The 16,290-nt window shown below is 47.9% G+C and overlaps 7 protein-coding genes across 11 annotated transcripts; 3 read left to right on the top strand and 4 right to left on the bottom strand.

The window, feature by feature from the left end:
- Positions 1–35: 35 nt before the first annotated feature.
- On the bottom strand, positions 36–3,471 carry LOC6729081 (pyruvate kinase). Its single transcript, XM_016177263.1, has 4 exons — positions 3,193–3,471; positions 624–2,013; positions 398–554; positions 36–313 (listed from the first exon to the last, which is right to left on the bottom strand). Exons 1-4 carry the CDS (start codon positions 3,232–3,234, stop codon positions 301–303), a joined length of 1,602 nt encoding a protein of 533 aa, XP_016035728.1. The 5' UTR covers positions 3,235–3,471; the 3' UTR covers positions 36–300.
- A 2,078-nt stretch (positions 3,472–5,549) lies between these two features.
- LOC6729080 (probable DNA-directed RNA polymerase III subunit RPC6) lies at positions 5,550–6,836 on the top strand. The gene is made up of 3 exons (XM_016174936.3): positions 5,550–5,673; positions 5,734–6,130; positions 6,189–6,836. Exons 2-3 carry the CDS (start codon positions 5,738–5,740, stop codon positions 6,675–6,677), a joined length of 882 nt encoding a protein of 293 aa, XP_016035727.1. The 5' UTR covers positions 5,550–5,673; positions 5,734–5,737; the 3' UTR covers positions 6,678–6,836.
- Positions 6,837–6,919: 83 nt separating this feature from the next.
- LOC6729079 (zinc finger protein-like 1 homolog) lies at positions 6,920–8,332 on the top strand. The gene is made up of 5 exons (XM_002104364.4): positions 6,920–7,184; positions 7,248–7,359; positions 7,427–7,620; positions 7,676–7,877; positions 7,941–8,332. Exons 1-5 carry the CDS (start codon positions 7,083–7,085, stop codon positions 8,228–8,230), a joined length of 900 nt encoding a protein of 299 aa, XP_002104400.1. The 5' UTR covers positions 6,920–7,082; the 3' UTR covers positions 8,231–8,332.
- LOC6729078 (transmembrane protein 199) lies at positions 8,302–9,372 on the bottom strand. Its single transcript, XM_039295403.2, has 2 exons — positions 8,775–9,372; positions 8,302–8,706 (listed from the first exon to the last, which is right to left on the bottom strand). The coding sequence occupies exons 1-2, from the start codon at positions 9,370–9,372 to the stop codon at positions 8,396–8,398; spliced, it is 909 nt and encodes a 302-aa protein (XP_039151337.1). The 3' UTR covers positions 8,302–8,395.
- Positions 9,190–10,107, bottom strand: LOC6729077 (biogenesis of lysosome-related organelles complex 1 subunit 5). 2 transcript variants are annotated; one of them, XM_016177261.3, is made up of 3 exons: positions 9,956–10,106; positions 9,615–9,895; positions 9,190–9,548 (listed from the first exon to the last, which is right to left on the bottom strand). In XM_016177261.3, the coding sequence occupies exons 1-3, from the start codon at positions 10,086–10,088 to the stop codon at positions 9,378–9,380; spliced, it is 585 nt and encodes a 194-aa protein (XP_016035726.2). In that variant the 5' UTR covers positions 10,089–10,106; the 3' UTR covers positions 9,190–9,377. The 2 variants fall into 2 exon arrangements, with proteins under 2 accessions (XP_016035726.2, XP_044779278.1); XM_044923343.1 differs by having other exon boundaries at positions 9,277–9,548; positions 9,611–9,895; positions 9,956–10,107.
- An 88-nt stretch (positions 10,108–10,195) lies between these two features.
- LOC6729076 (bifunctional arginine demethylase and lysyl-hydroxylase PSR) lies at positions 10,196–11,870 on the top strand. The gene has a single exon (XM_002104361.4). The coding sequence runs from the start codon at positions 10,221–10,223 to the stop codon at positions 11,565–11,567; it is 1,347 nt and encodes a 448-aa protein (XP_002104397.3). The 5' UTR covers positions 10,196–10,220; the 3' UTR covers positions 11,568–11,870.
- Positions 11,871–11,909: 39 nt separating this feature from the next.
- On the bottom strand, positions 11,910–16,026 carry LOC6729075 (GTP-binding protein SAR1b). Of its 4 annotated transcripts, none has more exons than XM_016177257.3 (6): positions 15,875–16,026; positions 14,963–15,106; positions 14,177–14,296; positions 14,046–14,111; positions 12,866–13,101; positions 11,910–12,786 (listed from the first exon to the last, which is right to left on the bottom strand). In XM_016177257.3, exons 2-6 carry the CDS (start codon positions 15,003–15,005, stop codon positions 12,670–12,672), a joined length of 582 nt encoding a protein of 193 aa, XP_016035721.1. In that variant the 5' UTR covers positions 15,006–15,106; positions 15,875–16,026; the 3' UTR covers positions 11,910–12,669. The 4 variants fall into 4 exon arrangements, with proteins under 4 accessions (XP_016035721.1, XP_016035722.1, XP_016035720.1 ...); XM_016177258.3 differs by having other exon boundaries at positions 15,880–15,920; XM_016177256.3 differs by having other exon boundaries at positions 15,826–15,904.
- Positions 16,027–16,290: the final 264 nt, after the last annotated feature.

The following is a 16,290-nucleotide window of genomic DNA, read 5'->3' as shown; positions in this document are numbered from 1 at the left end:
AAGGTTACCAGTATAAGCAGAAAATGGCACATTACTTTCCGTACGTACATAAATACAGTGATGACTTTATTATAATTTTCGAAGAAATCTATATTATTCAACAATGGTATAGTATATTTGTGTGTCTGTTTGAGGCCCGGGCCGGCCTTCGGCGCTTCTGACAGCGGTTCCCAGCAGCCTTCTGCAGTTTTCAATATTCCGAATATTGTGTAATTAATAAATTAACTTGGTTATTAACAGTAATCAACGCGACGCCCGCGGCAGCTGCGACGCATCCAGGTACTTCCTGAGCGGCAAAATTTATTCGACGGTGCTGAAAAGATAGATAATTGCGTTAGTTTTGTTGTTATAATTTTTGCATAGATAGAAATATCCACATGCTGGAATTTAAACTTACACAATGCGGATGGTGTTGGTAAAGCCGGAGCCCTGCTTCCAGCCGGTAACCACCACGACGGAATCGCCGGTCTTGATGAAGCCGTTCTTCTTTCCGACCTGCAGACCGAACTGCACGCGCACGTCCACATCCTTCAGCCAGTCACCAAGAGCGGGCTCTGCAAGTACAAACAAGAGTTATAATTTAAACAACTTGCGCCTTACGACCTGGAGAAACAAAAACCTACCCTTGTAGATGAGTGGCACCAGGCCGCGGTAGAGATGGGCCTGACGGGCGGTCTGCGCGAAACGGGTGACCGCGATGATGGGGCAGCGTGGGCGGTACTTGCTCACCTGGAAGGCCGACTTGCCGCTGGTGGTGATAACCACGATGGCGGAGGCCTTGGCCTTGGCGGCAGCTTCAACGGCAGCGATGGCAGCCGCGTGAGAGGCATCGATGGTACCAGCGCCGCGAACCAAGTCGTTGAAGAGGTTCTGGTGCCAGAGGGCAGCCTCGGCCTCCTTGCAGGTCTTGGCCATGGTCAGGACGCACTCCAGCGGGTACTCGCCCTTGGCGGTCTCACCAGACAACATGACGCAATCAGCACCATCGAGCACGGCGTTGGCCACATCAGAGATCTCAGCGCGAGTGGGACGTGGCTTCTTCACCATGGACTCCAACATCTGGGTGGCGCAGATCACAGGCTTGCCAGCCTTGTTGCAGCGGGCAATCATGGCCTTCTGGGCGAGGAACACCTTCTCGGCGGGAATTTCAATACCCAGATCTCCACGGGCAACCATAATACCATCACCGGCCTCGATGATCTCGTCCAGGTTGTGCATGCCCTGCTGGTTCTCGATCTTGGAAATGATCTTGATGTTCTTGCCCTTCTCGCCAAGAACCTTGCGGATCTCGGTCAAAGCAGCGGCGTTGCGGATGAACGAAGCAAAGATCATGTCGACTTCCTGCTCCACACCGAACAGCAGATCGCTCTTATCCTTCTCAGAGACGGCAGGCAGATCGACGGGAACGCCTGGCAGGTTCACACCCTTGCGGGAACCCAGAGAGCCGCCGTTCTCCACCTCGCAGGTGAGGGAATCCTTGCCCACCTCGCGCACAATCAATGAGATCAGGCCGTCATCGACGAACACCCGGTTGCCGGGCTTCACCACATTGACAATGTTCTCGTAGTCCACGTACACAATCTCAAGGGAGCCCTTCTCCAGGAATTCCTTGTTGGTGGTCAGCTTGATCTTCTCGCCCTTCTTCAGCTCAATCTCGGCGGTGCCGCTGCCTCCGATCAGACCGGTACGGATCTCGGGTCCCTTGGTGTCCAGGGCAATGGCCACGGGGTGTTCGTAGCCCAGCTTGGCCGAGTAGTTCTTCACCGCCTGGCGCACATTGGCCACGGTGGCGGCGTGGTACTCGTGCGATCCGTGAGAGAAGTTCATGCGCGCGATGTTCATGCCGGTGGCCATCATCTTCTCCAGCATCTCGACGCTGCTGGAGGCAGGTCCGATGGTGCACACGATTCCGGAGAGACGCACATGGGGCACTGGCGAGTCGAACTGCAGACGGCACATGTGCTCCAGTTGGGTATCAGCTCCTGCGGCCATGTTTTGGGGTACTTCGTTGGGCTGCAAAATGAATACTATACTTATTTCTGTTTGTTTTCATTTCTCTTCATATTTATAAACAGCGAGACATCAACACGCTGATTGCCAACTTTTCCAATACAACAGGTTAAAGTCGTGTTTATTGATTCAAAGCTTTAATTTCCAATTTACGCATATAATCAGAAGTCTCTCCCTAGCAACAAGAAACCCTATGCGTTTTAAAATCTACCAAGTTCTAGTAAAAAAATTAAAAAACCAACGAGTTTTATGATATCAAAATCATCCCCTGGTGAAATCATGCAATGCGATTATGAAACACATTTAGGACCCCAACATAAACGCGGTGAAAGCGTGCAAAACTCATGATAACCCTCCTTCATATCAACGAATATAAATCGATACAGTTTTTATCGACCAAATTAAATGTTTACCACCGACTTATAAATAGAACCTACGGGCCAAGTACGGCGATTTAGGCCCGAATGCTCGCCGCACCAATCATTTTTCATGACCAAAAGAAAGTGATTGAAATATTTGGGAACTGACAGATCAAATAAAGCTATTTACATATAAAGGTAATGATTTTAAACAATCTAATAATCCTAATTAAAATGATAACGTTAGATATTAGCAGTATTTTATCATTCTGATTGTACTAAGTAGCATGTGTAAATAAGCCATTGATAAAACTAGACATATAAAATGTTATAACCGATAACCAAAATAAATGTTACTGCTGCGTTAGCCACATACTATTGTTGACTCCTGCGATTGCAAAAATATTCCTTAGCACTGTTTATATTATTTCTTCAAAACCGCAAAACTGTCGCTGCAGAATTCGCTGATGTAAACAAAGTGCGTGTACTTGAAGTGCTTGAGTGGGTGGGCGTGGGTGGTTGGGGGTGTCCCCCGTAGAGAGGGCCTGAGAAAGGCAGAGCGGAAGAGAGAATGGCAGAGAGAAAGCAGCAGGCGGAAGAAAAGTGTGCAGCGAAGTCGGCGCCGGCAGCGCTGCACAGCTGCACCTCCGAAGGTCAGTTCTGCCGACCGCGACCGACAGAATTTTCTCAGCTGCAGTTGCATAATTGCCATTTCCCATATTTTCCCCCCCAATGACTCTGATATCAGCCAACTGATTATGGCGATTATGAATATCTTTATGGACCAACTCTGGTGGCTTCCATTACCGTGACATTGGCCTACCTTCAGCTGCGGGGCCTCATCGTAGATGGTTACGTTCACCATTTTGTTGCCTACCGAACGGGCAGTATGTAACCAACGGGAATCGCACTTGGGATCGAGATCGGTCCGGCGATATAGACGACTATATCTTTTTGCAGCTGCACACGCAACGCCACGCACAACAACACACACAACGCAGCGGCTAGCCGAATGCAATATTTTGGCAATTTATCTTCCAAGTTTAAGACGAAAATCGGGATATATGGAAAATCGGACGCGGCAAGGACGAGACAAAAAGTTCGACTGCCGCACAGATTTTTTGGCAAGCGGAAATTTTCCGAGCCGCAGCAAAAGCGCTCAGAATGTCGGTAGCCCGACAGAAAAGAGAGCACAAACGAAGAGGAGAGAGAGTTTGGGGCCCAAGAGGCAAGAGGCGGACGCAACAGGCCACCCCTAAAGAGACAACATTGGTGAGCGAGCAGGAAGGGTACATGCAAGGGTATGCTCGACCAGGGAGTGCCAGCTGCTCAGTGGTAAGAAATACAATTTAAATCTTACAATACATCCAATAATAAAATTTTATAAACATAATATTAAAGTGGAAATAGAGAAGCAAATAATATCGTTATATATTTAGGTATGAGTGAAGTGTTCATCAGGATCAAGATATGCCATTGTGCCAACATACCCTAACTCCCTTCGAGTAAGTGAATGCGAAAAGTTTATCCAACGAGCGGAAGCTCCGAAGTTAACTGGCGCAAAGCTCAGTTGCTAGGCTGGCCGGCAATCGGAACGAACAGAAGGTTCAACGATCCATTGCGATTATTAATTTTTGCAAATACATTTACATATGTACAGATGTATGTTTAATCATATGGACACGTGATGTCAGCATGTGTGTGCGTGGTAAACAAAAAACCGATCATCAGCTGTTAGACGGCGCTTATCAGCTGGCAAAGAAGCAACGCGGAAAAGAGCCCACTGTCCAACTGTCCCACTTCCACCTAGAATTCCACTGTGCTGACCTTGACAACCTAATCTCCTCCACAGAAAACAGCTCCGTCTCGCTCGCACTGCCATTATGCAAGTGCGTGAGCATCTACTTTCCTTTTATCTTCCTCTCTCTCTTTCGCTCATCGTGAGTGACACGCGCAGAAAGCGTGCAAGTAAAGCTCGCCGGCCTGCAGCTTTTGTCGCCGGAAAACGCACGAGAGAAAAGTTCTGAAAGTGAAAGTGCTTTTCCAGACTTCAGTTAATATGTAATGCGTACTATGCGCCGTACTATTTAACCTTGAACTTGTGGATAAAGGACGTTAGCACCGTTAACATTTTGAAGCTCGGGTCTGCAACAACAAATGCCTATCACTGAGACGCCGAAACAGCAATAAAATATTTCAGACAACCCGGCACAGAGCAAAATTATGCGAAATTACTCATCATCGCTGAATGCGTCGTCGTCACAGAGCAATTAAACAATTGCGATAGTGGAAGTTTACAGCGGTTCGAGATTATTATTGCTGCATTATTTCCAATGGCATGTTTTATAGGGTGTGATTGCGATGGTGTAGGTTATTTTACTTGTGGCGCGCTCCGCATGGAATGACTTCTATTTCACCTTTACACATTTCGCTAACGAGGTTCTTTTGAGATTGTATGGGTGTGCGAATTCAATTCGCAGCCGTGCTTGTGTGTATGTGTTTTGTGAAGCGGCAAACGCAATTCTACATAATGTGGAGAAATTGCTTGCATCATCAACAACAGCAAAGACAAATGTCTTGCCGCCACCAATTTCGTTAGCAAAATTTCTAGCGTATTATAATGGAATGATGTTTTGGTTGAGGTCGTATCAAGAAGATCTGATAATTACCTGTTTTTGACAGTAAAGGTGAACTCGCGGAGAGATGTATTTGCTCTTCCTGTTTTGGAATTATTTTAATTCAATTTAAATGCACAGGCAGCGAACACTCCAATCAGAAACAGTGCGTCCGGCGATCTGTTCGAAAAAACAGTTGGCACCAGTGTGCCTAAAAATGCCATTCGTTTTTAAAATAAATACCATTTGGTATATACATACCAGATTCAAGATATAACATTTGGGGTCTTCGCAAAGCTTTAAAATTATTTTAGCTCTATGTAATATCTAAGCCATTTGTAACATTCTATTAAAAGAAATTAATCTCCGTATTGTATATATATCATTCATGCAACCTTAAACAATGTTTTTCACAGCTTAAAACGGTGCAACATTTTTAATTTATATTCCGACTTCCTCATCCAAATTTTTTTAATTCCTATTTCGGGTATTAAAACGGTAAATAAAGCCTGAAACATATGCTCTTTCCTGTTATCAACATCATTAATTATTTCACTTGCGTAACGTATTATTTTTAACAGAACGAACTTATATTTTTAAAATTGGTTTGTTTTTTGTTATTTCTTTGCTTCTTCTTAGCAGCGGTAGCCATTCGCCCGGAACCGTTTGTTTTTGTTTTGCTTTCCACGGTAAGCGTGTTGTTTTTCTGGATTTAATTGAATTTTAAATAAAAAAATTTTCGAGAATAGAAAAATGGCCACTGAGGTGTCGCAACTTTTGCTGGCGGTGGTCCAGGGCATCCCAGCCGGTGCCACCAACGATGACCTGACCAAGGCGCTGCCCGATGTGCCGGCGGCCACGCGGGTGGAGGCTTTGAATATACTGCTGCAGGAGGGCGGGATCGAGATCCTGAAGAAGGGTGAAAAGCTGGTGTACCGTGCCAAAGACCCGGAAAAGAAGAGTGCCCTGCCCAAGGATGCGGACAATGAGGAGAAGGTCGTCTACGGCATCGTGGAAGAGGGCGGCAATAAAGGCATCTGGATTAGGGATATACGTATGAAGTCCAACCTAAATATGATACAGCTCAACAAGATCCTCAAGAACCTAGAAACCAAGAAGCTCATCAAGGCGGTCAAGTCGGTGAATGTAGGTTCTATGATCCTCTATTCCAAGTTCAATGTAATTCCAAAATTTCCTCGCGCAGGCCAGCAAAAAGAAAGTGTACATGCTGTACAACCTAGAGCCGGATCTCTCCATTACGGGAGGAGCCTGGTACCAGGATCAGGACTTTGAGGTGGAGTTTGTGGATGTGCTTAACCAGCAGTGCCTGCGCTTCCTGCAAATGAAGCGCGACAGTGCGGAAAAGAAGCGCGAAGGGCCACTGGCCTTCAAGCAGATGTCTTGCTGCACGGTCAACGAGGTTCAGAAGTTCATCTCGGACCTGGGCATCAGCAAGGTTAATCTGGCGGAGGCCGATCTGGAAACAATACTCAAAACGGTGGTGTACGACGGCAATGCAGAGCGAGTGCGCCAGCAGGATGGTTCCTTCGTATACCGGGCGGTCAACGCCCCTCTTCCTCCGACTGGTCTGGTCCAGATGCCCTGCGGTATTTGTCCCGTCATCAAAAACTGCTCCAATTGTGGCGATGTAACTGCTATAACCTGTGAATATATGCGAGATTGGTTGGATTAGGGATTAGCTCGAAAAAACTGGATTTTATTTCATTTTAAGTTTTAAAAGTTGGACTTCTTGTTTATTTAGCTTTCTGTAGCACAAACCTTATTAACTCTTAAATGTTACGGTTACTATAAAAAAAAAGGAACATTTGAAACGGATTTTTTAAATCGCAAACACTTATATCGTATTTCGTCATTCATCGCTACGATATTCGCAGAATATGTCAGCTGGTTGCCATTCGCCCGGAACGCATGAACAGATACGTGGCTGTTGAATATGTGAATGAAACCTCGAAAAATTCCGACAAAAGCTGCGAAACGAAATAAAATTTAATTTTATTGGGGCGTTATTATGCGATAGCTGTCCCAAGGCCGCCAAGTGCAATTCCTCCACCGCCTTAGGAACCCCGAATTCAAAGAAATGGGTTTGTGCAAGTGCCCCAAGCGCCTGGTGACCAACCAGTTTTGCTTTGAGCACCGAGTCAATGTTTGCGAACACTGTATGGTTCAGTCTCATCCAAAGGTAAGGATTCCTGTCCTCTGGTTTTATGGATGCTTGGAATACACCATATTCACTCTTTTCCAGTGCATTGTGCAGTCGTATCTGCAGTGGCTGCGGGACAGCGACTACATCTCCAACTGCACTCTGTGCGGCACCACATTGGAGCAGGGCGATTGCGTGCGCCTCGTCTGCTACCGTAGGGATCTGCCAGTTTTGAGCTAATCCAGACACCACACACTGACCCATAATCCTGCCATTTCCAGATGTTTTCCACTGGGACTGCCTGAACGCCCGCCAAGCCGCACTGCCTGCCAACACAGCCCCTCGGGGACACCAGTGTCCCGCCTGCAGTGTGGAGATCTTTCCCAACGCCAACCTGGTATCTCCGGTGGCCGATGCTCTAAAGAGTTTCCTGTCGCAGGTTAACTGGGGCAGAAATGGCCTGGGACTCGCCCTGGTAAGCATTCCGGGCAGTAAGGTTGTAATCGATTTAAATGTTGAATCTTTCCCAGCTCTCTGAGGAGCAGAGCAGCAGTCTGAAGGCCATCAAGCCCAAGGTGGCAAGCCAGGCGGCTGTCAGCAACATGACCAAAGTGCACCACATCCATTCCGGTGGCGAGCGAGAGCGCACGAAGCCCAATGGCCATGACGCCGTGAGCCCACATTCCGTGCTCCTAATGGATGCATTTAATCCCCCAAGTGCGGGAGACTACGGTGCGTATACATCTAGCTCTACCACATAAGTCATATTATAATTACAATCTTATGCTCCTGCAGCCAGCAGCCGAAGACCACTGCTGCCCCGTCAGTCGCCAATTGGTGGAACAGATCGAGACGATAACAAGTACCAGCGCCGCACTCCTGCGGAATTGTTCTCGCGATGGACACGCCGCTTCTATGCGCCATCCTCCCGGCCGCCGTGGCGTCGCACTTGGTTCCTGGTGACCGCCGGCATTTTGGCCTTTGTCTTGTTCGTCTACCTTATGGCCTGGCTGGGACGCGGAGGATCTGACGCCGTGGACGAGGGCTGGAACAACCCCAATCCACAGCCGAACCACTACGAATAGGGTGTGCATTCACGGTCGAAACAAGCATACGTAGCATATAATCGATATCCAAGTCCCCGATTCCGAAAGAATAAAACTTTTACAGCTATTTATATAACCTAACATTGCAAAGCGAAATAATACAATACAACGACAAAGAACGATTTTGAGTCCCGGAACATCTATCTAGTCAGCATGGGGTTTCAATGTCTGGACTTGACTCCCTTCGGCGGGCGGGGCGCGCTTAGCCGGCGTCGATGGCTGCGGCTTACGTTTGGGCGCGTCCAGGACCTCATCGTACTCGTGCAGCTTCTTGGCCAGGAAGTACATCTCAGCCAGGGCTATGATGAGCGCTACAATCACGCCCAGCAAAATGCGAAAGCCGAAAGGCAGCGGGCCCACCATCAAATTGACGCCGAAAAAGCCGAACGTAAAGCCAGCGGCCACGGAGAAGATGAACTGCACCACGGCAATGATTTGCTTGTTAAGGCTCTTAACTGAAAGGGAAGGGAAGAAAAAAAGGTATTAAAAGGGCGGATCTCACAAGCTAGGCGTATTCACTTACTCTGATAGCTGATAGTGTCCTCTGGATAGTGTTTTAAGCCGGCATCCACATTCTTGGTCATTTTCAGGTAATCCCGATTTTGCTGCTCTGCGCGAAGACGTTGGCAGCGGGCTTCTAGCTCAGGATTGCGCGGCTTCATTTCGTTTTCGGGCAGGAGCAGATCACAGGTCTCAATCAGCTGATGCAGAAAGACTTGGCAGTGATCCTGACGACGCAGTTCAGCCAGTGTTTTGGAGAGCCAGTGCAGGTCGGTTAAGTACAGGAAATGTTTAACCTCCCTTGGTGACTTCGCGTCATCACTATCCTTGACCTCTGAATCTGGTTCCGATGGATCCTTAGCAGGTTCTTCGGGTGTGTCGGCTAGGTTTTCAGTTAGTTTTGTCAGCAGATCGTAATTGAGTTTTGGACGTTTATACTCCAAGCCCGCATCCTTGATAATCCTAGTAGAGGTGGGCAGTGTGTGGCCTTTTTGCTTCATAATCTTTGCCACATTTTCGGGCAACTCCTTTAAGTGCTTCTTTTGGGCGTCCAGAAAGTCAAGCAGCTTCTTCGACGGCACAAGGCGCACCCGCGGATCAACTATCGTTGACTTCAGCATAGTTTCTACTTGGCAATGTTAAGCTTTAGTTGCAAATCCGAGTAAAGCTCTGCAATTTCCTCCTCCTTCTCCTCGAATGAGTTCTCGATGCGGCGGTAGCCGTGCTCCAAATTGGTTAGGAACTCCGCCCGGCGTTGCTCACGTGCCAGTCGCGCCTCCTGCAACCGGGTGCTGGCCTGCAATTTGAACAGAAGACCAATTAATCAATGATAAACAGGCGGAGATTAGGCTGACCCACTAACAGTTCGTTCCACCTTCGCTTTTGCCAAGAGTGCGTTGACCCCGTCCAGCAGATGGGTGACTTCCGTATCCAGTTGGGCGAGGTTCTCGGCTCCGCTACCACTGCCGGTTGCACTGCAACGGGAGAGATCGTACTTCAGAGATCCCACTGTCTCGGTGACCTGGAAAAGTTTCTCCACTTCGCTGTCGTTGCGCCGCACCTCGAAGTTCTCGAGAAAGGCCTCGATCTCGCCGTTTACGAACACGCGATGGTCTAGAATGCGAAGCGGCACCTTGTAGAGCTCTGGAAGAGTTGATAGCACCTGGTTATTAACGATTTTCCACTGCTTTTCAAAAACTCCACCTCGTCCGACTTGGCTTATCATTATTTTCATTCGCCCACAGCTGTCACATGAGAAATCGTAGCAAACCAGGGCTTCCACTATCGTATATCGTACTTGTGTTCCACATTCCATCGTTCCTCCATCGCCGCCCATCGACGCAATTTTTACGCACCAACTAGCAATGGTATGTGTAAGCAAGTAACGGTGCAGTCTTGAAAAATGTCCCGTTACTCGGTAAACATCTGATTAAAACCGTAAAGAAGTGCTTGTCTGGCGACCAGCTGAATGACCAGGTTCGGTCCCGCCTCGCGTTGTCAGCATGTTCGAACTTGCGTCGCCTGGCCACACTGCACTCACGCTGCTTTAATTTCCAGGAGCTGTGGAAAATTGGCCAATTTCAGCAGGATGAGCGAGGAATTCAAGCTGCCCAAGCGTTCCCGCAAACGCACACGTGAGGTGAAGCGCAAGGCTCGTCCGGAGCTGGACGGAGAGAATGCCTGGTCGGCCATGCGGTACTGTGAAAAGTTCGAGCCGTTTTGGGACTTCACCGATAACCTGGAGCGGATCGAGGAGTCGCAGGTGCCGGAGTCGGAGTTTATCGAACGCTTCGAGCGACCCTACAAGCCGGTGGTCATTCGCGGCTGCACCGATGGCTGGTTGGCGCTGGAAAAGTGGACACTGGCCCGCCTGGCCAAGAAGTACCGGAACCAGAAGTTCAAGTGCGGCGAGGACAACGAGGGCTATAGCGTCAAGATGAAGATGAAGTACTACGTGGAGTACATGCAGAGCACGCGCGACGACAGCCCGCTGTACATCTTCGACAGCAGCTTCGGCGAGCACCATCGTCGGCGCAAGCTCCTGGATGACTATGTGGTGCCCAAGTACTTTCGCGACGACCTCTTCCAGTACTGCGGTGAGAATCGTCGTCCGCCTTACCGCTGGTTTGTCATGGGACCGGCTCGCTCCGGCACCGGCATCCACATTGACCCACTGGGCACTAGTGCCTGGAACACGCTGATCCGCGGCCACAAGCGCTGGTGCCTGTTCCCCACCCAAACGCCCAAGGAGCTGCTCAAGGTCACCAGTGCCATGGGTGGCAAGCAGCGTGACGAGGCCATCACCTGGTTCAGCACCATATATCCGCGCACCCAGCTGCCTAGTTGGCCGGAGCAGTACCGTCCCATCGAAGTGCTGCAGGGAGCAGGCGAGACTGTATTCGTGCCCGGCGGCTGGTGGCACGTGGTGCTCAACATGGACGACACCATTGCCATCACCCAGAACTTCAGTTCGCAGACGAACTTCCCCTGCGTCTGGCACAAGACTGTTCGCGGCCGGCCAAAGTTGTCCCGCAAGTGGCTGCGCGTGCTGCGAGACCAGCGACCGGAGCTGGCCCAGATCGCCGATAGTATTAACCTGAACGAGAGCACCGGCTTCGCATCGGACAGCTCCAGCAACTCAAGCTCCTCCTCGTCGAGCAGCTCCTCGTCGTCGGAGGAGGACGAGAGCGACGATGGCGGCGATTCCAACACGGACAGCGGCCAGGAGAGTCTGACGGCCAAGAAGAAAAAGAAGCGCCGCATGGCTGGCGGCGGCTCGGGGTCCGGCTCCATGGGCGGATCCTCGCGTTCCTGATGCAGGGAGCGGGCCAAGCGCAAGGGCTTGCTCATGCGCCTCTTTCAACGCCAACTGATGCTGCTGAGAGGACTGCCCCACCGCTGCCGGCGCAGTTAGCACTGAGGTCGCGAGCATCCTCTGCCGTCGGGCGGCTTCAGAGTTTTGTAATATTTTTCTACTTAGACCAGCATGTTTGCAGCTCCTGGATCCCGTGCTCGCGCTCATCGAATGCCTGCTCCCTGATTTCAATTGATGCTCCTGACGTGACTCATTAGCGTAAACCCTAAATGCAAATAAATAAATGAATCCAATATGTTTGTACGTCGCTGGGTTTCACTCAAGCAAAACAACGGTCACCAATTTATGTATTTTACAAAATTACTTTTCTCCGTTTTATTTAGAATTCTTTCTGCAAACAAAAATGCGATTTTATATAAATTGCTTTCCCTTTCGTATTGTATAAAAGAAACAAAGTACATCGATGACATGCAACTTAAAATTTTAGCTAAACTAAGGTGTACCATTATCGGAGGTCGAATCCCTATAGGAGGGGTGTACATAATGTTTTGCGGCCAAAGTAAACTATGAAGGAAATCAATAGCGACATTTACAATTGATAAACTTGAAATAAAGGTAGGTGGCTACAGTTTATTGGCGGAACAGCGTCGTTGAAAGCACATGCTCTTAAATAAATCACCTTTAATTTGCTATAATTTGTTACTCATAATTATTATTAAAAGTTTCCCTTGCGCACTCCTCGCATCCTTCAGCTCCTTATAACTTATCCCGATGTTCCAGATAGAAAAGTTGTCTGCACTTTGATGTTGTGTTCTGTTTTTCCCGCGATTGTTTGTGTGTTACAGATGTACATCTTATGGTTTTCTGGTTTTTTTTTTATTATTATGAAATATTTGTAATTGTTTTGTATAAATTAGAAATTGCGCACGCAGCTTCGTTTTGCTTAAGGTCTGGCGGTTTGGATTGGGCTGGGTTCACATCCCTTGGGTTCTGTTGTTTCTGCGGTCTCGAATCTTTTTGGAAATTTCGTAGCCAAGTTTTCGGTTTGAGTGTTGAGTGGTGTTCTTGAAATATGGTGCTGGTGGTGGTTGCTAATGCTGACTTAATCGATATACTGCGCCAGCCAACGGAAACCCTCGCCGTAGCCCTGTCGCTTCAGCACGGAGCACATGAACAATTCCAGAGGACGGCCGGGCAAATCGGCGCGTGCAACTTTGCCCTGCAAGCCAAACGGATATTAATTATGTACTATTTCAGTTAAATGGCCAGCAGGAGGAAGGGGAGGGTTCTGGGCTCACCTTGCCGGTTGTTAGCTGATACAGTCCGAACACGTTTCTCAGCTCATCCTCGCTGGCCGCGCCGGGCTTATCGATTTTGTTGCCCAGTATGAGCACGGGGCAGTTGGACAGCGCCTCATCCGTGAGCAGCGAATCCAGCTCGTTTTTGCTCTCCTGGAAGCGACCGCGGTCCCAGGCGTCTATTAAGAAAACGATGGCATCCACGGCAGGGAAGTAGTCCTTCCAGACGCGTCGTGCTGCAAAGATATGTAGATATGGGTCATAAATACGAAAGCAGCAGCTAATCCAAAGTGGTTTAGTCTTCAGATCTCAATATTGAATCAAGATTTGGAAGTGTACTTTAGTAGTCGCTGCTGCCACCAACAATCTGTAATTTATATAACATCGCTAGAATAACAAAGCGCAAGTCACTGATATCAGGCACAAATCTGATATCTTTCCGCCGCTGAGAACCTTTCTACTTTAGTTTACCTAGTTCCGAAGCGAAAACGATCGTCACGATGACGAGCTGCACTTAAAATGAGTGCTGGCCGGAGCTTCTTTATCAAAACAACTGGGCGCTACAAGCCATTTCACGATGTTTGACCACTTTTCATAATGTTCATATTTATACAAATATATCAACTGCATGTATGTGAGTTTTCCGTGCACACTAAGGTGCTTGAGTTTCTGTTTGTTATCTACATAGAGAATGTTTGCCTTCGTAATATTAATAATAAATACGTCGCCTATACGTGCACAGTGGGTAGAGAGATTATTATATATATTAGATATATATATATTAGAATTATTTGGGCAATTCAACAAGACTCTGGTTGTTTGCCAAACATATAAATGGTTCTAATCAATGGGTTAAATGTTCTAGTATTCTTAGGTCGCGAGTTGTGAGATCTCTGGATGAGCTGCCTGTGACCACTGTGGTGGCATTGCTTGGCTTGGCTGGGCGTTCGAGTGTGTGGCGCTGATTGATCGCAACAAATGCTACGAGTGTAAGACGCACTGGCTGTATGGGTGACCTGATGCGCTATATTTCATGCTGATTGTCGTGGATCTGGCGGCTGCGCTTGCTTCGCCCTGCGATATTTGCATACTGGTCTATATTTAGTCGTGGGCACGTACGGAAAATAGCAACGATTTGGATGCACATTCCCCTGAGCTCTGGTCGAGATTAGGCACTTACCCTGAGTGTGGCCACCCAAGTCGAATGTAGTGAAGCGCATGTTGCCGATGGACAGCTCCTCGGATGCTGCAAGTCAATCATTAGTTAATTTAGTATACACATTGAGGATTTTGTCCAGGGAGCAGACTCACTTGGATGCAGTGTGGGCACATGCTGCGCCAGCTTATCATCTTTGAGCATATGCAAGAGTGTGGTTTTGCCAGCATTATCCAGGCCCAGGAACAATAATTTGCCAGACTTTTTCCACAGACCTGAAACCGAGAAAGTGTGTTGAATGTTGAATAGCCTTTTGACTCACGCGTCATCATTTAATACACGCAGCTAAACTAACACTAGTGGGGCGGCTCACTTGTGTTTGCGCAGCCACAGACAGCCGAATATACATTTGAGGTCGAGACAATAGCTCTTGGACTTCGGGCTAATTATTACCTTTGCTACCCAAAACCATTAAGCTGATTAAAGATCAAGCTATAACAAAAATGCGCTTATAACCACTGCTATAAGTTTGGCCTGCACTGTAGAACAGCACTTTTGTGTGGAATAATTTTAACATTTAGCATTACAAAGCAATTAAATGTGTAGCAGCTATCTGGAAGCCAGAAAAACCCTATCAAATGTGTCTGCTTAAAGAATTGTGGCTGAAGTACACGGCTATACAATCAAAATACCTTACAGCAATTCATATTCAACGCGCATTTGTTGTGATAGAGAGACCCAATGGAAAGTTATAAGCTTTCGACACCTTATAAACACCGTTTAACCTCTAGATTTCGAGATAATCGCACGTTTAGAGCTATCACCGCGACCTCCGCTGTACAGCCGTCGAATTTGGGTTTCTTTTGTGCGGCTGCCTTGTTGGCACTCGCTCAAGAAACGCCGCCCCAAGGCACAAGGTCGGCGATGGCGACGTTGCTTACCCAGGTATCCCAGCACTCCGGTGAACCAGTCCCAGATGAACATCCTGATGGTTTCGTGTGGCTATCGGTTGCGGGTGATGATTGGCTCCAAAAGCAGCTTGTGTGTGTTTATTGTGGGGGGAAGAGAGCTGCTGGGCTAGACGGCTGCCGGATCGAAAAGAGATATGCATGGATAACGGGTTAGTGCGCATTTCGACTCAAGTTCAATGTCCACAGCCACAAAAACACAATAAGAACAACAGCAGCGGCAGCAACAGCGACTTGGGGTATAGGAAATCAATTCTACGGCGGCTCAACTTCCGGAACCTTGACACACATACACACGCACACTCGGGCGGCGGGGACCTTGCGGATATAAGGAAGCAACTTCCTCCTGGCGGCGAATCATTCACTTGAGGCCATTATTTAGTTAATTAGGTTAAAACCTGTTCTTTGTCAACTGGGCAGCACTTTCTTTCTTTCTTTCTCTGCCTCCTGCCCTCTCGCTCTATCACTGTCTGTGTGTGAGTGCCACTGGGTGTGCGCGTGTGTGTGCGTGTGCTGCCTGTCTGTGTGCAACTACGTGGTAACACGCATTATATTATACTTTATAATATCATTTCGCGTTGGAGCACATTTCGTAATCACACTTTGGACGGCAGGTGCACGCCGATCTCAGCCGCACCCTCGAAAAAAACATAAAAAGGGCGCAGACATCCGGACATCCGATTCGAATTCGAATTGAGATTCGGATTTTGCACTACGTGGACGCATTTCGGAATTTAAGTGCCCGCGGTTGCGGGCAGCTTGCGTTTGATGTGGGCTTTTATGTGTGCAATTGCTGTTGCCGCCGCGCGTTCGTATCGGTATTGGCGGCTGGTTACCGTGCGGCTGCTGTGTGTATTAATTGTCAACTTAATTCGCTTTTTCTACCTCACGTTTTTATTGGAGTCAGTTCAGTTTTTTTTAATCATAAGCCCCAGTGTGACCAATAAGCGAAAGCTGCGAAATATCGATGTATGTTTCGAACTATCGATTTTGAGGTTAGCATGAGTAATCGATACATTGGTGGGTAACTCTGCTAGAGCGGGGCCATTTCACGAGTGCCTGGTGTACTCGCTAGCAATATCAGAACATTGTGGCAACTCCACTACTTGCGCGGGCAATTCAAATTCAAACCAATACTAAACACACCTTTCACTTTTAAACGGATTTTGTAAAATTAATTTTTGGCCAAATTTCCGCATTTTTTGTAAGGGGTACCATCATCAAAATTTGCGAAAAATTGAAAAATCCAAGAATTCCCAAACTTGAATGCAATTCGATTGGAATTTAAACAACGAACTCAG

Source organism: Drosophila simulans, chromosome 3R, assembly GCF_016746395.2.
Source record: "Drosophila simulans strain w501 chromosome 3R, Prin_Dsim_3.1, whole genome shotgun sequence".
Lineage (NCBI taxonomy): Eukaryota > Metazoa > Arthropoda > Insecta > Diptera > Drosophilidae > Drosophila > Drosophila simulans.
Note: the sequence above shows the minus strand (reverse complement) of the source record. Positions and strands in the feature narration are given on the sequence as shown.